Consider the following 27567-nt stretch of genomic DNA (forward strand, 5'->3'; position numbering starts at 1 on the left):
ATTCAGGATGTTGTTTTGTTATATTTGTCAAAGTATATATATTGAAAAGTAAATGTTCACGATATTATCAACAAATTATTTATTACCATATACAAACACAAAAGTACCAAAAACAAATCGGTACCGGTATCAATTCCCAGGTACCATGAATCGGTACCGTACTAGTTCAAATGTGAAAGGTAACCCTCCCTTTCTAACATATACAGTAATCACATTTCATGTTGCAGGATTTCAGTGTCAAAAGGTTAAAATAAAAAAAAAAAATATATATATATATATATATATATATATTAGTACAAAATGATGAATCGTAACTATGTACACATTATGCCATGAAATTAGTTTCCACTTACTGGTAACATGAGGCACATCTGACAATCTAATGATCTAATACAAGGGTTGTATCAACAAATATTTTGTGCAATTTATTTTAAAACTTCATCCCTGGTGCGAACTCATCACTCATCCATGTTCTTCCCGTCTTTCCCAAACTTCCACCAGACGACGGTGAGGCCGACGGCCGCCAGCAGGACCAGGCTGCCGGTGATCAGGTACGCTATGGGCAAGAACTGGTTTGGACCGCCGAACCAGTTCAGCGTGGTCAGGACCACCTGCTTTCTGCCTCGGAAGTACTGCACGGGGAAGTCTGGAGGGAAGGGTCGAGTGTCAAGGCAGCAAATCAAATGATCATGACACCGAAGGTAAGGCAATATATATGAACTGCGACACAGCTAAGGATGACTGTTATATCAGTGCAATAGAAAATAAGATGTGGAAAATGTTTGCGATAATTCTTGATCCTTGGGGTATTATGAGATGACCGGGAAACAGTATAAAAGTGTGGAAAATGGATCTTCTTTAAGAAGGATACTGTAGGTTATCTCCACAGTGTAGTTGCCTTTCGGGAGGCCGCTTTGGAAGGGTTTGTTGGCGCGGTCCAAAACGCCGTAGAGCTTCTTGAAATTGGGGAAGGCGGCCTCCCGCATCCACACGACGAGGTCCTCGTTGATGAAGCCGTTGTTGACGCCGTCGTGCGTGTCCAGCTCGTACACGGGCTTGTGCCAGTAGGGAGGCGGCGCCGTGCCTGTCGGGTTCACGCGCCGCTTAGCCGCCATGGGGTTAAATGACACAAAATAGATTTAAAATGAATAAATAAAATACCTTGGAAGACCGCAGCCAGGCTCAGGTTGGCGGTCTGCGGGTTGCGGTACTTTATGTTTTTGTCCGTGTACCAGCTGATGCCTTTGCGTAATAGAGGAACAGCATACTCGGAGCTACCAGAACTGAGATATTGGAATTTAAAGGAATCTGTGGGGAAACAGACGTTAAGAATCAAAACATGAGCCATGTAGCGACCATCAAATTTTTGGCAATTAATCGGAGCAGAAGGTACAGTGTCAACCTTGGGCAATGAGCCACATGCTGCTTCACCAAGACATCAACATTTGATCACGTGAAGCATACTCGGAACAGGACGAACAATAACACTGAGCCATGTCAGCTAGCGACAGGCACGCTCCGGCACAGCTCTGACACGCAAACAGGAACGGAGAACATTCGAGACATTTCCCCATCCCACGAATAATCACTTAGGAGGGCATTGGTGGTTTACTCAGGTGCGGGTTTACCGTTAAAAATGCTGTTTGCAACAGCGCCACAGGGAGCGATAGGCAGTCCTTTGTCATCGGTGGCGAAGGGCTTGCAGTACGAACTGGGTTTCTGCGCCAAGTGCAGTAAAGATGAATGAATTCACACGACGTATACTTCATTACAAATAAGGCACACCTTTAAGTTGGTCTTCCTGCCGACCATCTGTGCGTCGTCCCTGGAGTCCATGTACCTGCGCAGGTTCTGGTGGAAGTTCTGGAGGCTGTAGTAGAAGAAGACGTCTCCCTGAGACAGCAGAAGAGAAGTTGTGGGCGATTGACTCTCAATAAAATCAATGTTAAGGAATACAGACAAAATGTATCAGCGAAGTGGACTACTTCACATTGGGAGGGAAGCACAAACATACGTTCAGGACCACTTGACTGAGCACGAGGTGCATTTAAGGACTGCCAACAAAAGAGAACATTTCAATGTATGGATGAAAAAACGTAATTATTAAATCTAACAACAACTCCATGACTTCACCTGACGACGCCAAAGTACTACTTTAGACTGAGCACAAAAAACAGTGAAGACAGTGGATCCCTACTATATGAGATGGATTTTTTTTTAACAAATATACGAAATCACAAATCATTTAAAGCCAAACTACAAATATGCAATGTTCCCTGTATTAATACTGTATAGGCACTTACAAACATTTGAGGGCAGGGGGGGGGGGAACCCCCCCGCAATTCCTGGTAGGGCTCGGTCCCATTACCCTATCTGTCTCTTGATGGCCGTTCTAGTTAATGTTTTATGTTAGACATCAGCAAAGTACAACAGACGAGATAAACAACGTGAGACGTACACTGTAGGAGACGACTACCGGGTTGCGCGTTACCTTCAAGGCTTTGTCCACGGTAAAGCGCAATTTACAAGGACAGGTCAACGCCGCGTTGCTGGCATTCTTCCGCATGTCGTGACAAATAGCACACGCTCCGTTGTCTGTGTAGTCCACCTAAGATGACAGGAAAGATTCAAAAATAGAACACATGCTCGTTCACAACATAAACTTTGGCCTCTTCTTTCCTTGATGCGCCCTTTTTTTTTTCTTAAATGGCACACGAAGACCCATTTTCCTCCCCATCTCCCACAGTTGTGTTAAAAGAAAACGAACACTAGACAGACTCACGCGGACTTCCCGTATGCTCTGTACGGTAAGCAGAAGCCAAATTCCCAGCAGCAAGCATATGACAGCCATGAAGTAGAAGAAAGGCAGCACCGTGTTTGCAGTCAGCATGGGCGACCAGGCGGGCAGACGCTGCTGCTTGAACGCAGAGTTGTCGGGCCTCCGGGCCAGGGGTCCGCACTTGGCTTTGGCCATGGCGGCGTCGGCGCGGGGGGCTTGACTGGAGGCTCTTTGTGAAGGCGGCTGAACTCGCTTCCTCTTTCCTATTCCTGTGGTATCGCTACGTAAAGACACACGCACACACGACGGGCCTCTCAGTGTGGGGCGAGACGGTTGAGTTCTGTTATTAATTAACCACAATAAACTGCCTCTTCCTGTTTTCTGTTGCTAGCCTTTTTTCTTTGGTATTGGACAACACAGACAGTACATTTGTAATTAATGTCATTCCTCAACATACATTATTACCAGGTTTATTTGGAGCAAGGTGCTTGTTTGTGCAATTGAAAGTTGAAGATCTTTGCTGTTGGGGTTATCGCATTTGGAACAAATCAATGACATTTGTTCTCAGCAGGAGAGAGTAAAACCGTGGGAAAGAAACAATGTCATCACTGTCATTTGACAGTCAATTATTTATTGAAGAGGTCTTGCCAAGACATTGTGTTTGATCAAACAACATCGCACATTTCGAAGCACCCTGACAATCGCAAAAAAGCTGAGCGCCGGCAAACAAACAGCGGTAGGCCGCAGGACGAAGCTTTGAACCCGTAAGCTTGTCGCGTGAATCATCAGCGCAGAGGCAAGTTGACAAACTTGAGTCAAAACAGTCCGATTTTGACTTTATCTGCTTTGCATCGGTCCAGGATCCCGCTCTCGAGAAGCTTAAGAAAATCCAGTTTGATCTGAAAGAAAAGTAGGAACACTTGTATAAATAAATAAATGCACAACTGTTCAAAATGTACAAATTGAAAGCTGAAGAAATAAATAGAATACTGCAACCATTGGTGATTACAAGGCTGCATTCTAGACAGTCCAATATCCCGCTTTTGTGAACTCCAACGATTCAGTAATTCTTTGTTTTTTTGAGTTTGGATCCATCCATCCATTTTCTGTGCTGCTTATTTAACTCATACACGGCACAAAAATAACAAATCATCAAAAACTCATGGAACAATAAACAAGTGAAAAATAACAATAGTCTGAAAATCATTAGTCAATGCTGGTCTCTCAGCATTGACTAATGATTTTTTTAGCGTCTTGAGAATTCACACACAATCCTTTTGTGGTGAATGCTCATCTCTAAAGTTTTACACAGCAATGTAGTTCAGTGCAGTGCCGTGTAGTGTAATTTTTCCACCAGCAAGGGGCGGTAACCAACCTCAGGAATGTCCATCATCCTTCTGCACTTCTGGTCTCTCCAGTTCCAGTCTAGAACCAGAAATCGCAACGCCTGCAAGTTTAATCCCTCTAGAGAGACAAGAGAGAGAAAAAATACTGTACATTACTGTCCATTGTTTTGTTTCTTTTTTAAGTGGCGAAAGGCAGGATGTATTCACTTACCTCTGTTAATAAGAGCGCCGATCCTAGCAGGTGTGCCCACTCCAATGTGAACGACTCCCTTCTGCAGCAGCTTCACCTGCTCCTCAATCTTCCCGACGCCAAAACACACAAGCACGAAAAAGTTAGTTCTCGCAGTTCAAATCATTCTCGAGCAAGGGTGGGAAACCTAAGGCCTGTGGGCCATATTCGGCCCACCACGGCATTTGACTTGCATGCAATTCTTAACAACAAACCCGACAGACGCATTCATATATTTAAAAAAATATATATATATATTAATAATAACAGCATTCAACCCATAAATGCTGGCTCCTGGTAAGTGGTTCTCCACCCCTGTTCTAGAACATTCACTCGCACTCAAATGATAGCCAGTCTTTGTACAACCTTTATGTGTTTTGCAAAAAGCTTTACAGCCTTGGCTTCACCCTTGAATGTTGTCAGATGTCTGGGAAAGAAATAAAAAAAAATTAATAAAATAAAACAGTGCTTTGGCTGATCATACTTCCGATTTGGTTCCATTATGAGGGTTAAAACGTTAAAACCCTGACCTTATAAGTTCAATGGCGCGGAGGGCAGAACTGCAGACGATCAGCAGGACCACTGAACTTTTTTCTGTGTGTTGTTTCTGAACCTTTGCCCATTTGGGACAAACTGACAGAAAAAGAAAGAATCAAAGAGAAAACATTAATTAACACCATTAGATTTGTAGTTTTCGCAATGCTAATATGAGCAAAACAGTCAATAGAAACCGGGTCCTGGCGCAAAAGGTTTTCACACAAACAGTCCTGAAAGAATTAATGTGCAAATGTATTATACTGAAGTTAAATTCAGTTGAACTGTACTTAGGGAGTGATTCTTTTGCGTACCGCTAGTGGAACTAGTTGCACTTTTGACTGGCCCACCTTCAAACTTCTCAACATTACCCCCCCCCCCCCGCCCCCCCCCAAAAAAGGCTTACAGATTTAAGAGAGCACAAACTGCAGCGAGTTTTTTTTAGCAAATGGCCTATTTGAACCCCATTGCTAATCAAAACAGCAGCGACTTAAATATTCTCTCAGATGAATTAAAAAGTGGAGTCTTATCGTATTGTAAACAAGTTCCCTACGCAGTAATACAGATGTTCGTTGTGTGTGTACGTTTGTTTTAATGTATAAAACTAAGTTTAATATCATTTCAATAATGCTTTTAAATAATGGCCTCTCCCATAATAGATGTCTCCACCATCTGCTGCTATTTTTTGTAAATGACTGTGAGCAAAATCATGACAACGACACTTACTGTGCTTCAGATAGGACGAGACGCTGTGCGTCAGGTCGTTGCAGGTCACAAAACTAGAATCTGGAAAAATGCGTGAGAAATGTCAGGAGGCAAAAGATTGGCGGCTTTAAATTCAATGTTCGAATGTGGATTTGCGAGGGCTCACCGTGCAGTTTGAGCTCCTCCTGCTCGATCACGGAGCGCTTGTCTGAGAAGTACTGTGCCAGGGAGTTCTGAAGGTCTGCGGGACAGCCTGGTTTTGGGTCAGAAGCGGCCAACACATCTGTAATGGTCTTTTTCTTCCTCTGGAAATAGAGTTTAAATATGACAAACCGCTGACCGTGGAAATTAGCCACATTGGTTTGGCATACCTTTCTCTTTTTGGGGGATTTTGTTGAGGTTTCCTTCACGCTCTGCTGCTTCGGAATTTGTGACACCTGAGACAACACAGGTGTGATGCACTTTACAGCCAATTTGTAAAGTTTTCCTTAAATAGCTGGCTCAACTGAAGAGAGAATAAGGCATCTATTGAAGAGGAGGCTTTTATTCGCACCTATGCTTGAGAAAGCGAGGTCAGGCTGCTGTCTGTTGATTGATCGACACACATTTGAGGCTGCAGCTATCGAATATTTTAGCATTCGAGTATCCTCCCAAAACTTTTGTGTAATCGAGTATTCGGATAAATTCGATTATTTTAAAAATTTAAATTAAACTACATTTTAAAAATTATTGCTCGGTAATTATGAACACTAGAAGAAATAAGCCATTTCACTTACTTAGTGACCAATGTTTTTTTTTTTTTTTTTTATAATCAACTGTTTAAACTGGAAATGTAAAAAGGCAGAAGCAGTCTGTGTTGTGCACTTTCACTTGCGCGTCTAGCATTTTAGCATGTGACATAAAACAGTATAGGTTTATGGCTGTCCGTTTATGAGCTTATAGACCAGCTGACTAAACTCAAATGAAGACACCTTGAGAGGAAGCACAAATATAAACAAATTAAACAACGGCATAACATGAACCCATACTTAAAAAGCACTACATAGCTTGGAACGACATGGAAAAAATCTTAATTGCTGGCCAACTATTGCTGCAGGCGTCACGGAATGCCACAAAACACGCATGGCCAAGCTTGTAGTGAACTCGACATGCCAAATAAGTATTCAAACATGTAAACAAGCGCACCACTTCTAAAGTGCGCTTCTCCCCAGGCTCCAAACAGATGAAATGTAACCACATTATTAACCAAAGCTGCGCTTAAGGAACGTCCTTAGGTGCGTAACGGACAAAGAAATGAGCTGCAGCGGTCAGTCAAATCGGTGAGGAGCCGAAAAGCCAGTAAACAGGCGCAACAAATGAGCACAATTCAAACTTATAAGTCACTAAATAGTGTAGATCAAAGACGCCCAACGATCACTGCAGTGTTGTACAAATCCAAATATGCAGGCATTGGCATTTCACCCACCCCCCTCACCACCCTCAAGCATTTATCTTCTCTGATGACATCGCCATCTTCTTCTTTGTTGTGTTCAACGCGGTTTGCAAACTATAATACTGCGTTTTCCCTATTTTCCCGCTCCTTGAATCAAATATGGGCACCTGGCATTGATGACGTAAGCACGTTGTCGTCGTGCGTTTGCTCTGAGTTTAACAATTAATTATTTCCTGCTATTAACAGGCAGCTACTGTATATACAAATAATATCAAACTGAGAGGGCTGGCAGTGAATGAGGTAAATAAGCGGATCACCGAGGTAGAAAATAATCTTGAGCATTTTTTGTCCTCGAAATACTTGACTATTCGTTGTAGCCTTACACACATTCGTAACTTATGATAAAATTTTGTCAATAACGTCGTGTTGAAAGCGGAGCTAATTGTTCCCTTCAAAGGTTCTTGAGATTGATGGACATGATGCCCGACAAGCACCAGCGCTCTGGCCAAGTCTATTCCAATTAGCACTCGCTGCAAAGCTGTTAGATCAGCTATTCTCTTATTGGTGCACAAGTCTGTTTTTTGCTCACCTGACTTGCGCACCTCCCGTAATGACCTTGCGTTGGCGCGTAATTTGTACGCAAGGACCCAGGAGGCGTGACTCGTTGAAGTCTGAGGCTTGCTGTAATTCCCGGAGCGTGGCGTTTTGCCGAGACGTGTGAATGCCATGGAAATCCATATGGAAAATATGACACACTTCAAATGTGAAATTTGGCAATAGCAAAGGTTGCTACAGCTACATTGTGGCACCACCTGTTATATTTGTCTTCGAAAGGTTAAAGAACAAAAAGACTATTTGAACGTAGGCCTTTTTTTTAGTACACAGTACAGAGGGTCGTTGGTTTACTTGGTTTCTGCAGGTTTTCGAGCTAAGGAACGGTGCGAAATAAATGAATAGTTTGTGAAACAGCGTAAAAATATGTCGTCACAAGGCACAAGCAGTGGCTGCCTTTCTGTTTTTCATTTGATTGTTTACTTACGTCTGGCCTCAAATAGTGTTTTTCATACAAATATTTACAGTATGTGCAAACTCCTCCTACCAAGAGAAAAAAACATTCCAAGCTGCACCAAGTATCCAAAACCCATTAATGGCTGTAATACCTCTTCATTCTTTTTCTTCTTCTTTGCAGTCACTGTTTTTTCCGTTAGCTTCTTCCTCTTCTCTGCTTTCTTTTGTATGTTCGGCTTTTCTTTTATCCGTTTTGTCTTGCTTTTCTTCTCTTCAGTCTCCACCTCAGAACCATCTATAATGTATGTATCAAAAAGCAGAAGGTGTTGAGGGTGAAATTGAAATGTGGATCAATAAGTTATGTACAATAACATAGATAAGCTACAGAAGATGGGGAAATATTAGAAGCATCTGGCAGGGTGACAGTGCAGCTCTACAACCACAATAATAACATATTGTTAACTGAATCCCTCTGAAGCTAAAACAGAGCTTTATTATTCTTGTAAAGGTCGGTTCATATCGAAGAGATTGAAGACAAATGAAGGAACAGTGGGAGAGAACAAAAATGTTAAGACATCAAATTCACATCACACTCTTTCTGACCATAATTACACCCAAGCACGTTGGTCTAAAAAAACATCCATGTCTCCAAACTAAAAGTCAGAGAAAACGGTAATTTGTGCGACACAACATCAACAAAAACAGCAACCGCCTCACCACCGTGGTCATTTTTGTGATGTTACATTTCCTGGTTGTGTTTTGCAACCATGCTAAAAGCAAATTAAGTTCTCTACTTTTGTCTATGTAAAAAGGATAGGAATGATATTATATAATAGAGTGAAACCTCCAAAATGGAATGCCCTTTACATCATAGGATTTGGATTTCAACAAAATATTTTTCATATGCCTAAAATGTAGTGATACAGTGAAATAAATGATGCAAATTATCAGAAAAAAATATTTTATGGCAATAACTATATTAACTTCACTAAAAGCAAGGCTTTGCAATTGCATAAATTATTATTAACGCTTCAAAGACTAACTGAATTACAAAATATATATATATTTTTTTAATTTAACACTGTAATTCCAACAACGCACAGGCAGACATCATCACTCAAAATTGAGAATTATTGTCTCTGGCATAATTCTTGCATTGGATCTCATTCGACTGTGCAGGTGTACTTAAACCTGTGGCCCGACGACTGTATATAAACCATCAGCGCACATCTGACTCCCATCTTTGTCCTCTTATTTCGCCATCGCCCCTGAAGGATTAGTACCATCTCATCCATCATCATCACCGCCTGCTTGTGTTTTTCTTCGCCGGGCTCATTACTGTCAGCCGCCCGCTTAAGAAAATGACAAAGGATGAGCGCGGGATCGTTGTTCACGATGACTTCTGGCTGCCTGTTTGCTTTCTGTTGAAACGCAGCTCCGCCCCCTTTTCCACTCCGTCACGGCCAGACTTATCTCGTGTCATTCGTCCAAAAGTGCACTCCATCAGCTGACCCACCCTTTCCTCCTCCATTGTTGGAGCAAGCCAACAACCTCGCTCACTACGTTGAGGTTGATGTGAGGACACTGGGATGTTACACACTGAGGAACATGAAGGATCACGAATAAAACCGTACAATATTCATCGTCCACAAATGCCTTGCAAGTAAGACTTTTTCCTTGATAGTACTGTATTATTAATATTAATTTTATTTTGGGTGTGCGGATCCCTGTCTCACCTGAATTCTGATTACTTCTATTTTTAAAGACATTTTGTGTGACTTTGTTGTCACTGGTCTGCAATGACATTTTAGTAGTATAAGTTCTAAAGGGTTAAAATTGTGCGTTTGACACAAAATGGCAATAGATGAGTGTGGGATCGTAGTGCGTGATCACTTTTGACAATGAACCACTTGTTTTTGGAGCAAATGTTAGTTTCGTTGAAAAAAACAAAAATAAAACCACATTTGTGTTAAAAAATGTTGTAATTAAAGCTACTTTTTAAAATCAATATTGGCACTACAAACCGGCATTTGACAAAAGTTTGTTGATCAACTGCATGTAAAATTAAAAGTCAACGGTTTAAAATATATACTTTTAAATATGTAAAATTAAAATCCAATGGTTTAAAAATACATACTTTGAAATATTAATTAGGGATTGCATTTGAAATGTGCTTTACTGACTGTGGGGGAAATTATTGATCAATTATTATTATTCATAAAAACAATAATTACAGATGGGCATGTCTGTACATTTTGTTAATCAACTAAGAGAGGAATTAATTAAAAAGGAATAATCATTAGGGATGGAAGTTGACTACAAATGTCCTTGAATAACTACGGGGAAAATAAATTCTTAATTTCGTACAATGACAATTGAACAACATACTACTTTAAAGTATCATCAATAATTAGCGAAAGTCCAAATGTGGTCACCTACGAGAAACCCATTTCGTTTCTATGACATCAGTTGGAAAGCAAACCGTTAACACACATGGAAAGCTAGTACAGAAAAAAGACACTCAGTCTCCAACAACACCCCCACCCTATGAGCTAAAGAGTCAGATAACAGCAAATCAATAGGAGTCAATGGCAGTGGAGGAGGTTGGCAGGACAGAAAATGGCTCTTGCCTCGTCATTCTTAACCGGTCCATCAATAGAGGTGACTGGTTTTAATGGGCACTCAATGGTTTCCGAACGGATACAATGACAGTCAATTGACTGGTTCCAGGAAGTTAGTTTTTTTGGTGGGGATTCCAGACAAATTGCTTTTAGCCTTCAAGTGGTGTCATTGTACCTTCGCAATTCGTGATGATTACATGGGTCGTGACCTCAGATTAGCGGGTTGTAAGAGGAATAAGTACACTAAATCATCCATTAGCCATGTCAGTATGCAGTTCGCACTGCATGTTCCACATTCGTACAGTTTACATCAGGACTCTGCTAAAAGTGAGCAGCTGTCATGGCGACCACCACAACATCATCCGTGCAGGGGACTGGGGGAAAGGACGGAGCATTCTAGAAATACAGATGGCTCCCGATGACGGACGATGACAGATTTAAAATGGCATGTCGCTTCTGTTGCCATGGTTTTTGGACATATGGAAGGCATTGGCTGGACTATTGAGTGTAGGGTTCAAGTTAATAAATGGAAGCTTTGGAGTAGACTATTCACCATCCATAGTAAAGTGCTGGTCTTCTGTGGCTACTGCTGCTTGTCATGTGAGATGATTCATGAAGTGCCTTTAAACAAACATTATACAGTTTTTGTGAGCAACAACAACAATAAAAAAGCCTTATTGCACTGAGGCCAGGACAGAGACTTGTGTAACTGTTTTTGTACACTGTAATTAAGTTCCATTTCTGATTCTGTGGTGGTCCTATTTGCCATCACTGAGGTGGGACCACAGAAAGACAAAAAGCAAAACACACTTTTGAAATTAAGATGTTCAATGGACCAAGATGTGTGGAAATCCTGAGGATATCTTAAATGATGGACCCCCCCCCCCAAAAATAAATTCTGAATTTTATGACACTGACCCCGTTCAATTTTTGACCATTTGAAGCCATGTTTCTGCCAAGCAGTTTAGTTCAGTTTGATTAGGGTTAACATTCTATCTCAACGAAGAACTGACAATTCGGTGTCGAACAATCAATGAAGAGCAGCGTGTTTCGGTCGAAACAAGATAAGAAAGACGGGAAGTTTCGGTCTCACTCTTCAAAAGCATGCTAAAAAGTGGAATGGCACAGGTTGGCTATTCCGGGACCTTGACAAAAGAAACACCTAAAACCGCATTCCATACTGAACTGAACTGCTCGGTCGAAACAAGACTTTAGTTTACTATTTTCAGATTTTATATATATATATATATATATATATTTTTTATATAGTTTTTAGCAACCACACTTGACATTATATAAGGATCAATTTGATGACATGCCTCCCATTTTAGTTGAATTAACTAAAAGGCTTTTCATCATCTTAAAACCTCATCGTTATTTGGACATAATACAGCTGCTAAACCCTCAAGTGACAGCAATCATATTATGAATAACACTTCCAAAAGTGATGCAATAATTGTGGAATCTAGCATCGTGTGTGTGTAGAAAAACAAAATATCAAACAGTAGAATTTCACAACCGTCCGTCAAAAAACCTAAGGGGAAGAGAAGGGGAAAAAAAAAATATATAATAAAAAATTCTCAGAGGACAGTTTACATCAGAGCCCAAAAATGTCGAGCATATTTATTACATTATGGAACCGCCGTCATTGTTTGGCTTTCCAGCTTGATGCCTGCCATGTGATTTATGGAACTGGGCAAATACAATAATGAATAGACCACCTACAGCCAAAAATCCCCATAAACAACATTTGGAAAAATCCAAATTAGTTTTGTTTTGCGAGAGTAAAATATAAACGTTTTAAGACGTTCAGATTTAGCCATAATTATAGTGAAAAAAAAAAAAAAAAAAAAAAAAAAAATCCGCGTGAGCTTCCTCTCTTCTCTTATTAGTCACCATAATGTGAAGAGGATGAAAGTATGGTGCATGGACTATTGATAGAAAAAGCGCTAAACATTTAAAAGATTAATGATATGCCCAAAGTAGTGTGATACAACAGGAAATATTTTGTTAAATAGGGCGTCTTGAGCAAATTAACCTCATTTACACATTCAAAAGAGAATATTTTACTGTCAGATGACAAATGGTAGAGTGAAGACATGTTCAACTGCTTTATCAATTTACACTGTAGCGGGATTTGTCAAAAATGACAATCTGTAAAAATGCAAAGTCTGACTGGAATGGCTCCAACAACAATTTAGAAAATCTGTTGATGGGTCCAGAACAAATGAGGTTTTTGTGTTGGGGGGGAATTTTTTTTTTTTGTAGAATGTTTTTGTATAATACCGCTAATAGAAAATCTGGTTAAAAAAAAATTCCTCAAATTAGAGTAAAGCAGTATAACTTCATTATTTCTCACCATATCTCCTCGACCCTTTCTTTTCGTCTGCTACTCGGGAAACCTCTGCTTCGATTGACTGACAAGTTTTAATTCAAAATATCCACCAATAAGCTGGTGCAGACCATATCAATTGGTTGGTCTTGTATTGGTTTATTTGTGCTTCACCAGAGTTCGATTAGTGTGTCTTAATTACTGTTATTAAACAAACCCGATTGTTGGTTGGGTTGGACTACGATTGAGTTCACCAAACCAGAGTTAATTTGAAACTGAAGTCAGGTGTGGACAAACTCGACCAGTGCAGGACGAGTTAGTTGATTTGTTTGGCACCTGTGCTTGATTACCAAACATTGAGAATTTGCTAATGGATTGAACTTGGATGGAGCCCGATCACTTTCTCAACACAACACGACCGAACCAGTTTTGAACCAAAACAAACCAACTGATCCAGGATCAACTGGTTCATTTGGTCCAGAACAAAAGTCTAATTATTGGGTTTACATTTACACTATTGGATTTACATTTACACTGGACCGAATGAACCACACCGAGGGTGAAAATAAACGGAAACAATAACAGGGTTTACGGTTCGAAAAAAATAACAATAATTTGAGCAAACGGTAAAAATATCATCCTCAATTATATCATATTAGGTAGTGGAGAATACATACTATATACTGATTGATAACCTGAGACCTCAAACCATTAGATGGATCCAGTTTCACCAAAGTTCAGATTTTCTCCAAGTAATCATTTTCTGGCTTGGTCCAGGGGTCATCTGCTTGGAACTATATGTCATGAAGTACGTCATGACCAGAAATTATATATCTTCTCTTGAAACATTTTTCATTGTATTATCTGCAAAACCGATAAAGTCTCGGTGTTCATCCAAGAGGCTTGCTGATGCTGTTTTTAATCGGGTTTTTGGACTTGAGTTAAATGATAAAAAGCAAAATGTACAGTAGACGTCTCTTTCCCATTTTACTCATTTATCTACTCGTCTGTTCCTCCTAGAAATGCATCCTGCTTGTGAAAGTCTGCAAGCTCAATGGAATCAAGTGGAATCCAGGAAACACGACTTACAGTCTTGCATCCACCCAATTCCTAACACCGCCAGGCATCGCAAGATCCTCATTCCGATGAATAACGGGAAAGACGAGCGATGCAAGTGTGAGAGACAACGTGGGAGAGGAGACCTTTCCCGTGATGATATGTTGTTCCTGCTCAGTGTTCTGGAGGGAGAACTTCAGGTGGGATAAACTTGAATTTTTTTTGGATGTAGTCAAATGTACAACATGACTCAATCGTGAGCCCCATAAAGCACTCTGGAAAAAAAGTGCAAACTCATTGTTGTGCTGTTCGTCACGCTAGGCGAGAGATGAAGTCATTGCAGTGCTGAAATCAGAGAGGACCGACTCTGCTCTACTGAAGACCCACTATGGTTTTATTGGACTACAGGGGGCGCTACGTTCCCTGCATGGAGACTCGCTGCAGTCACAACAACAGGACCGCTCACAGGATGTGTGCAAAACAGCTAGTGCTGAGGTATCAATAATAAGAAACCAGACACCATAGGGAGTCGGTAATCACATTTAATGAGGTGAACATAGCGCCATCTGACAAAAGCGGATTAATTACTGCTGCTTCACTGCACGTTGAGTAATTTTGTGCTGCCAGAGAAGCAATTACACTGTAATGATTTTGCGACCCCCTTGGATTGTTTTGGTTTCACTTGATTGAGAGTACTTTGCAAGTTTCCATCAGGATCTTCTGCTGTTGCTGAGACAATAGGGAAAAAAAATAAAATCCTCACATTAACCCTGATTTTTGGAGAATTTTATTCCATTCCTGATGTGTTAACTGTATCGTGCCTTGCTTAATTCTTTTTGCAGCTTACTAATGTTATACGGTCCCAGAAAAGGTCAAACAAGTGGATGGAGCAGCAGCTTCTCGGGGTATCAAAGGCTTACCGAGATGCTGTTAGCAGGAGTGAGGAGCAGCTTAGAAGCCACCGGAATTTCGTAGAAAAGAGGAAGCGCTTTGTAGCATTACTGGAGGAGGACCGAGAAAGGTTAGTCGGTGCATCACGTCACTAAGTGCGTCATTAAGACATACAGAATTAGGCAAAACACAAATACATTTCTGAAACCCTTTGTGGATCGTGGTAGAACCCATTAAATTTAGGTATTTTTTCATGTCAATATTAGGGCTGGATATAATACTCTTGTTTTATAAACGGTAAATATATAGATCCACTTTGCTCTGTAAATTGCACATGTGTAAATGAAAAATGATTCATAACTGTTGAAATTGGAATCATTTTTGTTAAGACATTTTAGATTCCTCATATGATTTACAACAAACTTTGCCACAAGATAATAATCAATAAATGTGAACATACATATGTAAACCGAAACCATTTGGAATAGTCAATATTCATAGCTCATTCAGCCACAAATATACTGGTCTGGCCCACTTGAGAATAGATCCAACTGGAGTGAATGTGGCCCGCCAACTAAAATGGGTTTGACAAGTCTGTTCGAAACAACAACACTTCTACATCCAAGCAGATCTTCACTAAGGCTCAAAACTAGCATAGAGTTCAGTATATACAGAAGATGAGTCTCCCCGCCACAAAATATTTACAAAACAATTAATGACTTTGTTGCTTTTGCACTAAGGAAATGTAGTCCCTACTGCTAACAGATGGACAGATAAAAATATGACATGCCATTTTTCCCCAATTTTGTTTCACAGTTGGACAAGCTTTCTCCATACAACTCAAATTGTAGTTACAGATGGTCATGACAGCATGGCAAAAAAACCCAACAAAAATAACTAACTGGAATAAGATTTTTTGCACAGTCCTCTATACTGTGAGGAAAAACAACTACAGACTGCAGCTCAAATTCAAGTGTCATCCTTGCATTCAAACTATATAAATTGAGTAAATATCCATCCTGTCCCTCTTGGTATGAAATATGTACAGTGATTTAAGTGTTTCAGCACACTGTAGAAAAAAAACATCTGGACGTTTTGACGTACAGTACACGTGAGCCCTTTTAGCCCATCTTCATCTGTAATGCTCATTCAAAGTTCCTCCACTTGGACAGTCTGGAGCAGTCCCGACTTGATTTGACCCGTGAGTGTGTCCAAGTTCTACTTGCGCTTGTAAACACAAAGATGCAATTACACGTACCATGCACTTTTGGCACCCTAGGTCAGCCAGTACCTCTTCAGAAGCAAAAGATTAATGGTGGCTAGAACGTTTTCCTTTCCAAATAGTGACTACATTCAAATGCGGCTTGTGGGTATGGCTAGGTCTGTTGGGTATGGCTAGGTCTGGTTCAGCTATGCTATTTGAGGCCTATGCTGGCTCTAGTACCGCCAGAGTCCACTCTGTAATCTAATTATGGAGTTTTTGGAAGACTAGCCTGCATTTGTTGGTAAGATTCCAAAAACTGAAAGTGATCCGCCACAGGAGCACATTGTAATTTAAGACCAAAAATAATCATGAAACATAAAACGCTTTGTTTACTGTAACTCTGTATGAATACAAAGGGATGCCCTAAACAAACACAAATCTGTGAGTTTTCATTGCATTGGCCAAATGATGAATAATACAGTGAAACGTGCTGGCACGGTGGGCGACTGGTTAGCACATCTGCCTCACAGTTCTGGGGACCGGGGTTCAAATCCCGGCCTCGCCTGTGTGAAGTTTGCATGTTCTCCCCGTGCCTGCGTGGGTTTTCTCCGGGCACTCCGGTTTCCTGCCACATCCTAAAAACATTCGTGGTAGGTTGATTGAAGACTCTAAATTGCCCGTAGGTGTGAATGTGAGTGCGAATGGTTGTTTGTTTCTATGTGCCCTGCGATTGGCTGGCGACCGGTTCAGGGTTTTCCCCCGCCTCCCGCCCGAAGATAGCTGGGATAGGCTCCAGCAGCCCGCGACCCTATTGAGGCTAAGCGGTGAAGAAAATGGATGGATGGACAGTGAAATGTAATGCCCCTGAGGTTTCTTTGTCATTCTTTGTTGTTTTTAAATACGATGCCACCGTAGAAAGGTATCAGTGATAACAAAGGGGAGAACCATAAAGCTGGAAATTGGTCTTACTGTGACAAAGTGGCAAGTGGTACACAGCTCTCGGCCCCGGCTACTCAGTACAATATACCAACGGAACAATAAGCTAACAAATCTATTTAAAAAGAAACCACACTTCGACAAACCTGTAGCAAGATCCACGTGCCGGCCACATCCAGCGCACCTTATCCTAGTTGATGGACCATCACTGCACAAATGGCATAAGAATACTTTCAGAACCTAGGACCAATATTTGTGATCATTAACTCCCTCCTACCAGGCTATGAAAGTGAAAAGCAAAAAATATATCCTGAAAATACAATGAAGTGTCACGTTATTTGTAAAACAAAGTGTGATTCCCGGTGTCTAATTTGTTGCTTTCTTTACTGATTGCATACGTCTCATCCAGATATGCACCACTGCCGCCAGTATCAGTGATTAATTCAAAAAGGAAATTGGGCAATCAGTTAATAATGCCAGATGTTTAGAATTGACCAGAGCATCTAAAGTCGAACAAATCTGAATTACAGCAGCGCACGATCCTTAGTAAAATAATGCACAGAAATCGCGTGGGGGACCCACTGTCTTCAATTCCTTTTCAAAAGTTCTTATTCTTTGAAAGTTTGGATGCCGAACTGATCTCAACATCACACATCAAACCCTTTGAAAACCTTTCAATCTGCTTCTGTTTCTTTTCAAAGCGTTTCCTCCAAACAAAGAGAGAATCATCACAGCTTTTGTTTTTTTTCACTTTTGAAGTTCCACAAGCGCCCATGTGCAAAACAGATGACCTCCTATGCTAGATGCAAACTATACCGTGAATTCCAGTCATTGCGCATCATCTCTTACGCTGTACTACACAATGAAACAATGTGGTAGTTCCAGCATCTTCTTGCCATCAGATTACGCACGTTTCATATGGTCATGGTCTGTCATTGGGCGACGCCATCCACGACATTAAACACTCGTGTATGTGCGACTCACAAAAGGCATGCGTGCAATCGACTGTCCTCTTCACTTCATAAACTGTAAACTTAACCCTTCACTCCTTGAAAGCCATCTTTAAAAACTCTTGTCCCTAAAGGAAAAGCATCTTAATCCCAAATTGTTGGGAGCATTTTTTTCTCTCGCTTTATTTTTGTATTTTTTTTTTTTTTAACTCAACTTCGAGGAGTACCACTGTTTTCATTTGAAGGACGGACGCCTTTAATTGTACAAATGCTTCTGTAAGGCATGCTGATGTCATTTGATTGTGATGAGGGATTGATTGTTGAGTACCGCTATTTGCGGTGGAGAGACTGAGCCCTGCCGCAAATAGTGAAAATAAACATGATTTATAATTGCCTATATTAATAGTTCAATTAACATTACCCTTAAAAATAAATGGCTTACAGATGATTTCATTACAAAAAAAATTTGCACAGGAAGTGTGCCCTATACATGCACATGTGGTGAAAACTTTCTATTTTCCACTAACAGCCCAGGCTAAACTTGGCTCCTCACGGACATAAAACTCTCAGTTGGTCGAGATTGATCACGTTGACATACTTCCTCGACTCAAATTCCTAATTAGACGCAGCTTTGGCGCCATTTTGTGGCATCCTTCAGAAAGAGCACCAGAAATGCTAATAGGTGAGTTTTCAGCCAATCGCTGGTGCTTTGTGCCAATTGCACTGCTGGAAGACCATTCTGATGTGTACTTTGTGAGTCATGCGTTTTAAGCCATTTCTTCCTTTCTCATGGGCTGGTTTGTCCAAAGGATAAACCCTGCTTCTTCTGGACGCTACAGTATGGGAGAAAAATTAAAGCAGTCTTTATTTAAAAAAAAAAATAAATAAATAAAAATAAAAAAAAAATGCAGTATAGACTTTGCTGGAGGATTTCATGGCTTTTGTGGTTCTTGTTTTATTCTTCGTTAAATTCAGAGGCATTATTGCACAGGCGAGAATTTGAGGATATACAGCACATAAGTTTGGCTGTGCCTCATTTGTCAGAGGCAGAAGCTAAAAAAAAACCTCAATTTTTGTAAAATTACACCCCTGGATGAAAATAGGACGTTCGGTCGTCCTCATACATGGGGACGTATTACATATCATTCCACGCTTGAAGGCTTTCTTGGAAAGGTCTTTGCGGGATGGGCTCATGCTTGTAATTGAGGACGAGCGCTGCAGATGTCAGCTCCGCTATGGGAACGAGGACTTTGTGAACTCTGCAGTGAGAGTTGTGGGCGTGTGGATCGGAATGCGGAGCTCTCTTACCTTTCACAACAAGAGCAATGTTTAACCTCCAGCATTTGGGGGCAAGGCAGAAAAACGTAGTACGTTGACAACTAAATATTGTATACCGGGAATGAGCATACCTTAATTGAATAACGGGAAAATTAATCAATTATTCTTGTGGCTGTAGCACAACTTCCAATATCTTTTTTAGACAACAAACTACTTCAGCATGAAACAGGCGCACCTCTACTGGTCCGCAGCCAAGTAGCACACTCCCTTTTTGTCTTGATTGCTTCAAAATGCAGTTAAATCAACAGTTAAAAAAAACACAGCTGGCATTTCTGCAAAGGCATAACAACTAACAATAGTGAAGTTTTATTTGAGATATGTTATGCTTGCCAGCTAGCTAAGTCAACTATGGGCACATTCAATACAACTCTGAAATTGCTACGTTTATTATTTGTAGCTGCTGAGAAAGGATTTAAATGCCAAACACTCACATGTGAGTAATTGGCATTTGCGCGTTAATTCTCACCCCTTTGGCATGTAAATACCGACACGTTTTATGATGTGGCATACTGTACATGTCCTTTAGTTAATGTCTATAAATGGATGTTGTTCCACAGCTTGTTTATCTGTTACTATTGGTAGTGCCTGGTGATTGAGCAAAACCAAAATGTTCCCGTTCTGGTTGCTTTCAGACGTGACTTATACAGGAAATGATGAAGGCATCGCTGTTTATTGTCAATTCCCCCTGCGCCTGTACAGAAAGACGCGCGTCGAACGCTCGATGAACAACAGGACGGCAATGACGCCACCAACCGAAAACTGCGGTTTAAGATTTTATAATTTCATCCAATAAAAAGCTACAACTGGATGAAAGAGATATGTATTAAAGGGTTTGGGTGAGGAAGAGAGAGAAAAGCAGAAAAACATATGGATGTAATTGTGAACCAATGAAGTGATGATGTCATCTCACAGTCAGGTTATCAGGTCCCAAGCAAAAACGGCTACGGCGCACACAAAAAAAGCGCTGCTTCTTAAAACATATGTGAGAAACACACGCACACACACGTATGCACGCACATACTTAGATGAACTACAGCTCTTTGGACATGCCAACACATTCTGTCCTTCCCATTAGCCTCTTTGGCATGGCTGCACAATGAGCTCATCTGGACTGGGCTCAACTCCAGTAAAAACACACTAGCACTAACACACACGGTCGTATTTCCATCACTTCAGAGGACATTACAAACTTTCCTGAAAACTTAACCCTAACTATAACCACGACATGCCATAGCGACAAATCTCAACCTTCTAATTCACGTTGTCGTCGTCGCCAAAATGATGGCTTGCACAGTGTGTTAACAGATTTATGGTCCCGCAGCATGAGGAATACCTGACACACACACACACACACAGCAGTCTAGGCTATAACCATATAAGGATTGGGCGATGATGTAATGGGTGCCACTGGCTGCGAGAGACAGTCCGTGCGCAGAGCACTTCTCATAATGTTTGGTTTTCCGCATGGAATGTCCACATCACTGGGATCTCCGGGAAGGGAGAGGTGAAAGAGTTGAGGCCAAATAATCTCTGAGGATTTGTAAGGAAAAGGACACAGGACGGCAGGTAGGACTGTTTGAAAGACGTGATTTGAGGAGTTTGTGCTTGTGCTTTAAAAAAAGTTGGATCGTCACTACAAAAGCAGCTGTAGCAGACGGACGGAACAGACTTTTGAATTGGTTGCTTGGTACCAAAAGAACACATCACAATTATTTATAAATGCATACAGACATTATTTACGATACAGTGGGAAGGTTTTACAATGAAACTGAATTTTCAGAAAGGAGGGAGGATAACCGGCTCAGAAAATGGATGGATGGATGGATGGAGAACTATCCATAAAATACGCAAGTACGAAAATTGCCATTGCCATTAAATATAAGAATAATGTCCGTTCTACAGAAGCAGAACAATAGATCTTGCCTGGATCAGGCTCGTTAAAAGTCGTAGTTGGTCCGTAATCGTCTGTGACTCAACGGGAACGCATGTCTTTCGGAGCCGTGCGTCTTTTCACAATGTATTTTCACAGCATAGAAGGGGGAACGATGGGATGTGATGTTAAGGGTACTGGAGGGGAAACACAATTCTTAATTAACAAATGCTACACGCCAAGGCAAAGGACCATCTGCCGCACTTAAAAATGAAAATATCCCAAATCACAGCGCATAAGAGACTACACGGATGACAATACTTACACTGATGACACAGCGACATGTGTTAGGGTTTACAGGTCGATACATAGGCGAGAACAAAATGTTCTATGTTCTTGAGTAAGGAGAGGAAAGTGATTCAGTTCTCCTTAGGATTTAAATAAATGTTTATGTTGGAAACAAACCACAAAGGGAAATCATTTGTGTTTATCAACCGTGGCCAAAAAGTGAGCAAGTTTAAACATTACCTCATGTCCTTGGTGAATGAATTACAGAGTTACACCGTAAGACCATTCAAAGGCATTTTTTGAACACAACTAATGCTCTCTTTTTCCCCCAACTCTCCACAGACTGAAGCTCCTGATTGTAAAGGAACAACAATACCAGGAGTTAAAGGAGACTATCAGCAAGCGAGACATATTGCTTCTTAAAGAGGAGCTGAACCGCCTGAAAGCTTTTGCGCTGCTGCTGGTAAAGGACCATCAGAGTTTGAAGGAGCTGTTGGAGGAGCACAGGCTTCATGTCAAAGAACTGAGCGCCATCGCTAAAGGTATTGAACAGGACGCCAGTCTGGCGAGAGAGAGGCGGCCCAATTCGATGCATCCTGAAGTGGAGCGGCACAATTCAGCCAGCGACGTCCACCGCTCCCGTCACGCCATGGCAGCTCAACTTGCTGACGGGTCCGCTCAAAATCAGCCACTTAGACAGCAGCACTCGAGTGTTGGTTGCCGGATAGACACCCTGGAAGAAACAGAAAGTTCTGCAAGGGAGAAGGACAGAGGACTGCAGGAGCCCGGCGATCGAGAATCTAGACAGCAAGGCTCGCTGTCAGAAGTGGAGGTACTGAGGAGAAGGGTGGTGGAGATGGAAGGAAAAGACGAAGAACTTATCCGCATGAGAGACCAGTGCCGGGATCTGGACTGCAGACTGGTGAGGGAGACTAAAAATTGCTCGAACCTGAAGGTTGAGGTGAATAGGCTCAATGGGAGAATTAGTGAATTAGACCGCATAGAGGAGACTTTGGGAAAAAGCAAACAAGAGTGTTGCAATCTGCGCGACAGCTTGGAAAAAGAGAGAGATGTCAGCAAGATGCTCTCGGGTGAGGTGGACTCCCTGAAGGTCAAAGTGAGGGAGGTGGAAGCGAGTGAGGGCCAACTCGAAAAGAGTGAGGCGGCAATCAGACATGACCTGGCCACCCTCAGGTCTCTGACGGCGGCCTTGGCAGAGGACAGAAAGACCATGTCAGAGAGACTTCTGCAGGCCGAGGAAAAGCTCAGCGGGTTGGGGAGCAAAAATTCCGCAGGGAGTTCAAGAGAAGAGGCACAGATTTCAAAGGCAGATGTGGAAGACAAGATAACAGACATGACAAAGGCTAGGGACGAGTTACAAGCCAGGCTCGCAGTGGAGCAGCAGAGAAACATGGAGTTCGAGAGCAAAATGGTCATTATGAGAAAGAGGTTACAGGTTTTGGAGAACCGCAGAGAAAAGGAGGAGAAGTACATGCAAGGCTCCAATAGCACCAGCCCTCGTTGCCAAGCGGAAGAGAACAAAGCCAAACAACTCACGTGGGAGCTGGAGAGGCTACAAAAAAGACTGCAGGACAAGGAGATGATGGAGAAAGAACTGATGAAAGTAGAGGTCGACTACGAGTCTCTGGAAATGAGATTTAAAGAGGAACAGATAAAGTCCAAGTCTCTACTAAAAGAACTTGAGGTGGCCAAAAAGGAGCTTTCCGGATACAAACAGGCAGAAAAGCAGGACGTCAACCAAGAACATCTCCTCCTTTGTCGTCTTCAGAAGGAGCAGGTCAAGTCCAGGCTGCTCGGGAGAGAGGTCAGTGCCCTAAAAGAGCAACTCCAGCAGCTGATGGGTACAGAAAAATCCATTAGCAGAGTCCAGACGGATCACTCTGCACTCCAGGGTAAGTTGACGCAACAAGAAGCAAGGAACCGGGAACTCGCCCGAGAGATGAGGTACCTGAGCAGCGAACTCGACAGATACACACACTTAAAGAATCTCACGCCAGGCGATAATGAAGAGCATTATCGCCCCACCAAAGAGGTCCAGACCGAGCCAGCGGCTAGCCTGCCTCCTGACTGCCAACTGCCCTCTATAATAAATGAAACATTTGGCAAGAAATGTGACGAGGAGGATTCAAACCACAACGTCGAAGTCATAGACAGCCAGGGCTCAACTATCGTCAGCAACCTTAACAGTTTGAACAGTGCCAACAACATCGTGAGCCAAAACAGAGGCCTCGCAGCCAACGGGGTAAATGTGCACCAAGCGGCTAATGGGGACGTCATGATGCTAACGCACACGCCAGGGCAGCCGCTGCAAATCAAGGTGACGCCTCATCACATTCTCAACACGGCCACCCTTGAGATCAGCAGCCCCACGGCGGACGCCTCCGCATCCTTCACCAGCACAGCCTTCATCCCGTCCGGCGGAAACACACCAAACCAAAGAATCACCATCATCCAGAATAAGACGCCGCCCTCGAGTCCCGACCGTACGATCTCCCTGCTTAACGGGACGCCCGTCTCTCGAATTATGAGTCCTAATTCATCCCGATCGGCGACGCCCGACCTCCCGATCCAGATTCTGACGGTCAGGACTTGTTCGCCGGAGCCGACCGACATCGGGAGCCAGGCCGCCTTCTGCATGAATCCAGAGCGACAGAACAGCTGGCAGCACGTTTGCTCCAACAGCCCAGACTCCAGCCCTAGCATCATCACCACGGAGGACAATAAGATCCACATCCACCTAGGGAACCCGTATCTCCCGTCTCATGGCATGCCGCCGCCTGTAAGGCCGTACTACCTTCGACATGAGCAGAGGACTCAAGTACTTGCCAACGGCTGCCATGTTAAAGGCGTCGGCAAGATTACCAGTAGTATTACCATATCTCCTACCACTTCTCCCGCCTCACACTCCCCGATGTAGCAGCTGTCATTTTGATGAGGTCAAAAATGTCAGAATGTCTCTTACCGTACATAATGTATTATTAGACTATGCAATTAAATCGATACATGTTATTTTTTTTATAATGACACACCATAATTTGCTAAAATACACGTAGCTAGTATTTCTTTTCCATATAATACTTTGTGCAGCTGTTTCTACTGCCTGTATGAGAACAACATGAAACTACAATACAGTGGCTTTTATGTGAATGTGTGGACATTCTTTCACTTACTAAGCGGGCTTAATTGTCAGCATATGCTGTGACAAAATGGTTTCTTATTTGGTGGAGTTTATAAAAAAAAAAAAAAAAAAAATAGCCAAGAACAACGGTTGCTCAGGTTGGACTGTAAATCAATGGCTACAAAAAGAGGAAAAACATATTTTAGAGACAAATAATCAACAAGTACCGTATTTTCCGCACTATAAGGCACACTTAAAAGCCTTTAATTTTCTCAAAAATCGACGGTGCGCCTTTTAACCCGGGGCGCCTTATGTGTGCACTAAGTTCCACAATCTGTAAAAATTTTGTGCGATTTTGGTAAGCGCTCCGCTTCATTGACTCTCAAACCATTTCCCGCAGACATAGGGACGTAATACATACACTACGTACGCTGGCAGCGATTAACCAATTATAGAAAATTACGTAAAGCTACGTACAGTACGTACGCTTACCTCCGCCACGCCTCCAGTAGGTAGACTGTACTAGCGGTAGGCTGCTAAACAACATTTGTTTGGCTCAGGAAAATGGCATCAGCGAAGAGACATGTTTACGAAGCACAATTCAAACTACAGGCTATCAGTTACTCGGTTGTAAATGGGAATAGAGCAGCCGCGAGAGAATTCAAAATCAAGCACAAGAACAGCCGGGAGAAGCGTCTCTACAGTCACCATTCGACTGAAGGCAATAACGATAGCACAAGACAGAGATCGAACATTTTCAAGGAGGTCCGTGTTGGTGCTTTCGTTTTATGAAGGACTACCGTGGCGCAGCAACTACAAGCCAACTCCAACTGCTGGACATTGGTATACACGGGGCGTTCAAAGTGAAGTTGCGAGCCGCGTGGGAGCGATGGATGAGAGATGGCGAACACACCTTTACCAAGACTGGGAGGCAGCGCCGGCGAGTTACGCCACAACATGTGAATGGATTGTAACCAAGCTTTCACGAAAGCCGGCATCATTGCTGAACAGCCACCCGGCAACGAGACTGAGTCCGACGAGTACGAGAGGGAAGCCGGCATGTTTGATGGCGGAATTGCCCAGCGGTTGAATTCAGACTTTGATGGATTTGTGACAAAAGATTGATCAAAAAATAATGTAAGTGTATTTTTAAATACGTAGCAGAATAAAGTTCAACCAAACTCACTGTTTAGCTTCCGTTACCTTGTTTTAGCATGCGCCGAATAATACGGTGTGCCTTATTCATGGCTTAAGTACAGAAATAGAGACTGTAATTGAGACTGCACCTTACAATAATAAAGTAGACTTTTTTGAACAACCCAAAATTCATGACATTTCAATCACCCCCCCCCCCCAACCCCAAAAAAATACATCAAAAACTAAATCTAAATTATTTTTGATAAAATTATGTACGGATTGGCCTACTGAAAATTATTGTCCTATGTTTAATGACATTATAATAAATTAGTTTCACGTTTTGAATTGATCTAAAATAAATGACATTTTCTATGATATTTGAATTTATTGACAATAACGTGCTCTTTCAGGTTTTCTGTTGATCCACTTTGAATTAAAATTATGAAGTGGAGAAGTGATGCAATTTTGCAAGTTATTAATAATAATAATAATAAAGAAGTATTACGACAAACTTGTGCTCAGGTTTGGTCTGGACTACACAATGACTAACTGTCTAAACACCATGGCCGTTGTCCAATTTAATTACACATTTTTAACATATATTTATTTTCATTTTGTATTTATTAAAATACAAATTTAAGTTTACTTTTGGCATTTTGATAATTAGTTTTCCCTTAAATTGTCGCAATAATGCTGTAAAATTAGCGTGTTCTTCTACGCTGAACATGTTTAAAAACCACTGGAGTGCGTGGCTGCCCTCTGTCGGTCAAAGGCGAGAACTGCGATTGGCAAGCAACACGCTGGAAGATCCAACCGGCGTTCCACTGCACGGCTGAAAAGAAATGATCAATTTTACGCATAATTGTCCGTTTGGCGAAAAGCCAAATGTGCGAACACATCTAAGGTAAGTTAAATTCTGTTTGTGAAGTCTGTATAACTTTTAAAACGTGTGTTACATGTGGATGCGCACGTGTGTTTACGTCCCTCAAGTAAGTAAACCCTTACGTCACCCTCGAGGATTTAAAAAAAAAAAAAAGACTCTTTGCACGCAAGTGTGAATTTGTTGTAATAATCTGTTATTGTTATGTATAAATAATAATTACGTCTACTATTACCAATGTTGAATGGCTAAAGCTAGCTTACAGTGAGCAACATCATGCCACGCGAAAACTATATGCGTGCTGACAATGATACAGAAACCACGTAGGCGCACAAGTGTTAACCAAAGAAGACATTCAATTGCGTTATATTAACAAATAAAAAAAGTAATATACCTGATTTACAGTCATGCTGCCACCATTCGTCACCCAAGTCGTCTCCCATTTTGCCCGACGACGCTTTGGACCGTTTAGCCAATCAAATGAACCGCTGTGAGAGCAGGCTGGGGGTGCGTTCACGAGCTGCACGTTGGAGAACAAATCGGCACGGCGCGGTTTAGAAACTCTAAAAGCAGAGCAAAAGCAGCGCGTTGGACGATTTAGGGATTATTTGCACAAGCGTGGAGGAAGTAGCCGATTTAGAAGCATAATTTGAATTTCAAGACACCAAAGTCGTCTCCGACTTTACAACGTTGTTTCGTCCAGTACAGCTAAATTCAAGGCATCGTGGAGCGGGGTGTGTAGCGTTCACAAGCAGTTCGTTGCAAACACGACGCGGTTTAAAACGTTAACAATATACCACAACAAGACCTTTTTCGAGTTTTTATTTTTTTAACATGCATCTTTCGTATGGGAGGATCTGGAATAGCTTGATGATACGAGGCATTGTTTTAG

At 41.8% G+C, this 27567-nt stretch overlaps 4 protein-coding genes across 6 annotated transcripts; 2 read left to right on the top strand and 2 right to left on the bottom strand.

The window, feature by feature from the left end:
• Positions 1 to 64: 64 nt before the first annotated feature.
• On the bottom strand, positions 65 to 2974 carry tmem30c (transmembrane protein 30C). 2 transcript variants are annotated; one of them, XM_061691807.1, is made up of 7 exons: positions 2873 to 2974; positions 2492 to 2608; positions 1786 to 1893; positions 1629 to 1719; positions 1162 to 1308; positions 872 to 1084; positions 65 to 646 (listed from the first exon to the last, which is right to left on the bottom strand). In XM_061691807.1, the coding sequence occupies exons 1-7, from the start codon at positions 2972 to 2974 to the stop codon at positions 459 to 461; spliced, it is 966 nt and encodes a 321-aa protein (XP_061547791.1). In that variant the 3' UTR covers positions 65 to 458. The 2 variants fall into 2 exon arrangements, with proteins under 2 accessions (XP_061547791.1, XP_061547790.1); XM_061691806.1 differs by having other exon boundaries at positions 2783 to 2974.
• LOC133410520 (filamin A-interacting protein 1-like) lies at positions 458 to 15157 on the top strand. 2 transcript variants are annotated; one of them, XM_061691810.1, is made up of 4 exons: positions 458 to 701; positions 14007 to 14242; positions 14364 to 14537; positions 14885 to 15157. In XM_061691810.1, exons 2-4 carry the CDS (start codon positions 14009 to 14011, stop codon positions 15086 to 15088), a joined length of 612 nt encoding a protein of 203 aa, XP_061547794.1. In that variant the 5' UTR covers positions 458 to 701; positions 14007 to 14008; the 3' UTR covers positions 15089 to 15157. The 2 variants fall into 2 exon arrangements, with proteins under 2 accessions (XP_061547794.1, XP_061547793.1); XM_061691809.1 differs by lacking the exon at positions 458 to 701 and adding an exon at positions 9553 to 9696.
• Positions 3005 to 27134, bottom strand: cmss1 (cms1 ribosomal small subunit homolog). The gene is made up of 10 exons (XM_061691808.1): positions 27070 to 27134; positions 8186 to 8328; positions 5965 to 6030; positions 5760 to 5898; positions 5615 to 5674; positions 4885 to 4987; positions 4721 to 4781; positions 4337 to 4424; positions 4155 to 4243; positions 3005 to 3678 (listed from the first exon to the last, which is right to left on the bottom strand). The coding sequence occupies exons 1-10, from the start codon at positions 27116 to 27118 to the stop codon at positions 3595 to 3597; spliced, it is 882 nt and encodes a 293-aa protein (XP_061547792.1). The 5' UTR covers positions 27119 to 27134; the 3' UTR covers positions 3005 to 3594.
• Positions 20621 to 24687, top strand: LOC133410517 (filamin A-interacting protein 1-like). The gene is made up of 2 exons (XM_061691805.1): positions 20621 to 20927; positions 21862 to 24687. Exon 2 carries the CDS (start codon positions 22109 to 22111, stop codon positions 24455 to 24457), a length of 2349 nt encoding a protein of 782 aa, XP_061547789.1. The 5' UTR covers positions 20621 to 20927; positions 21862 to 22108; the 3' UTR covers positions 24458 to 24687.
• Positions 27135 to 27567: the final 433 nt, after the last annotated feature.

Source organism: Phycodurus eques, chromosome 12 (genome assembly GCF_024500275.1).
Source record: "Phycodurus eques isolate BA_2022a chromosome 12, UOR_Pequ_1.1, whole genome shotgun sequence".
In the NCBI taxonomy this organism is placed as follows: Eukaryota; Metazoa; Chordata; class Actinopteri; order Syngnathiformes; family Syngnathidae; genus Phycodurus; species Phycodurus eques.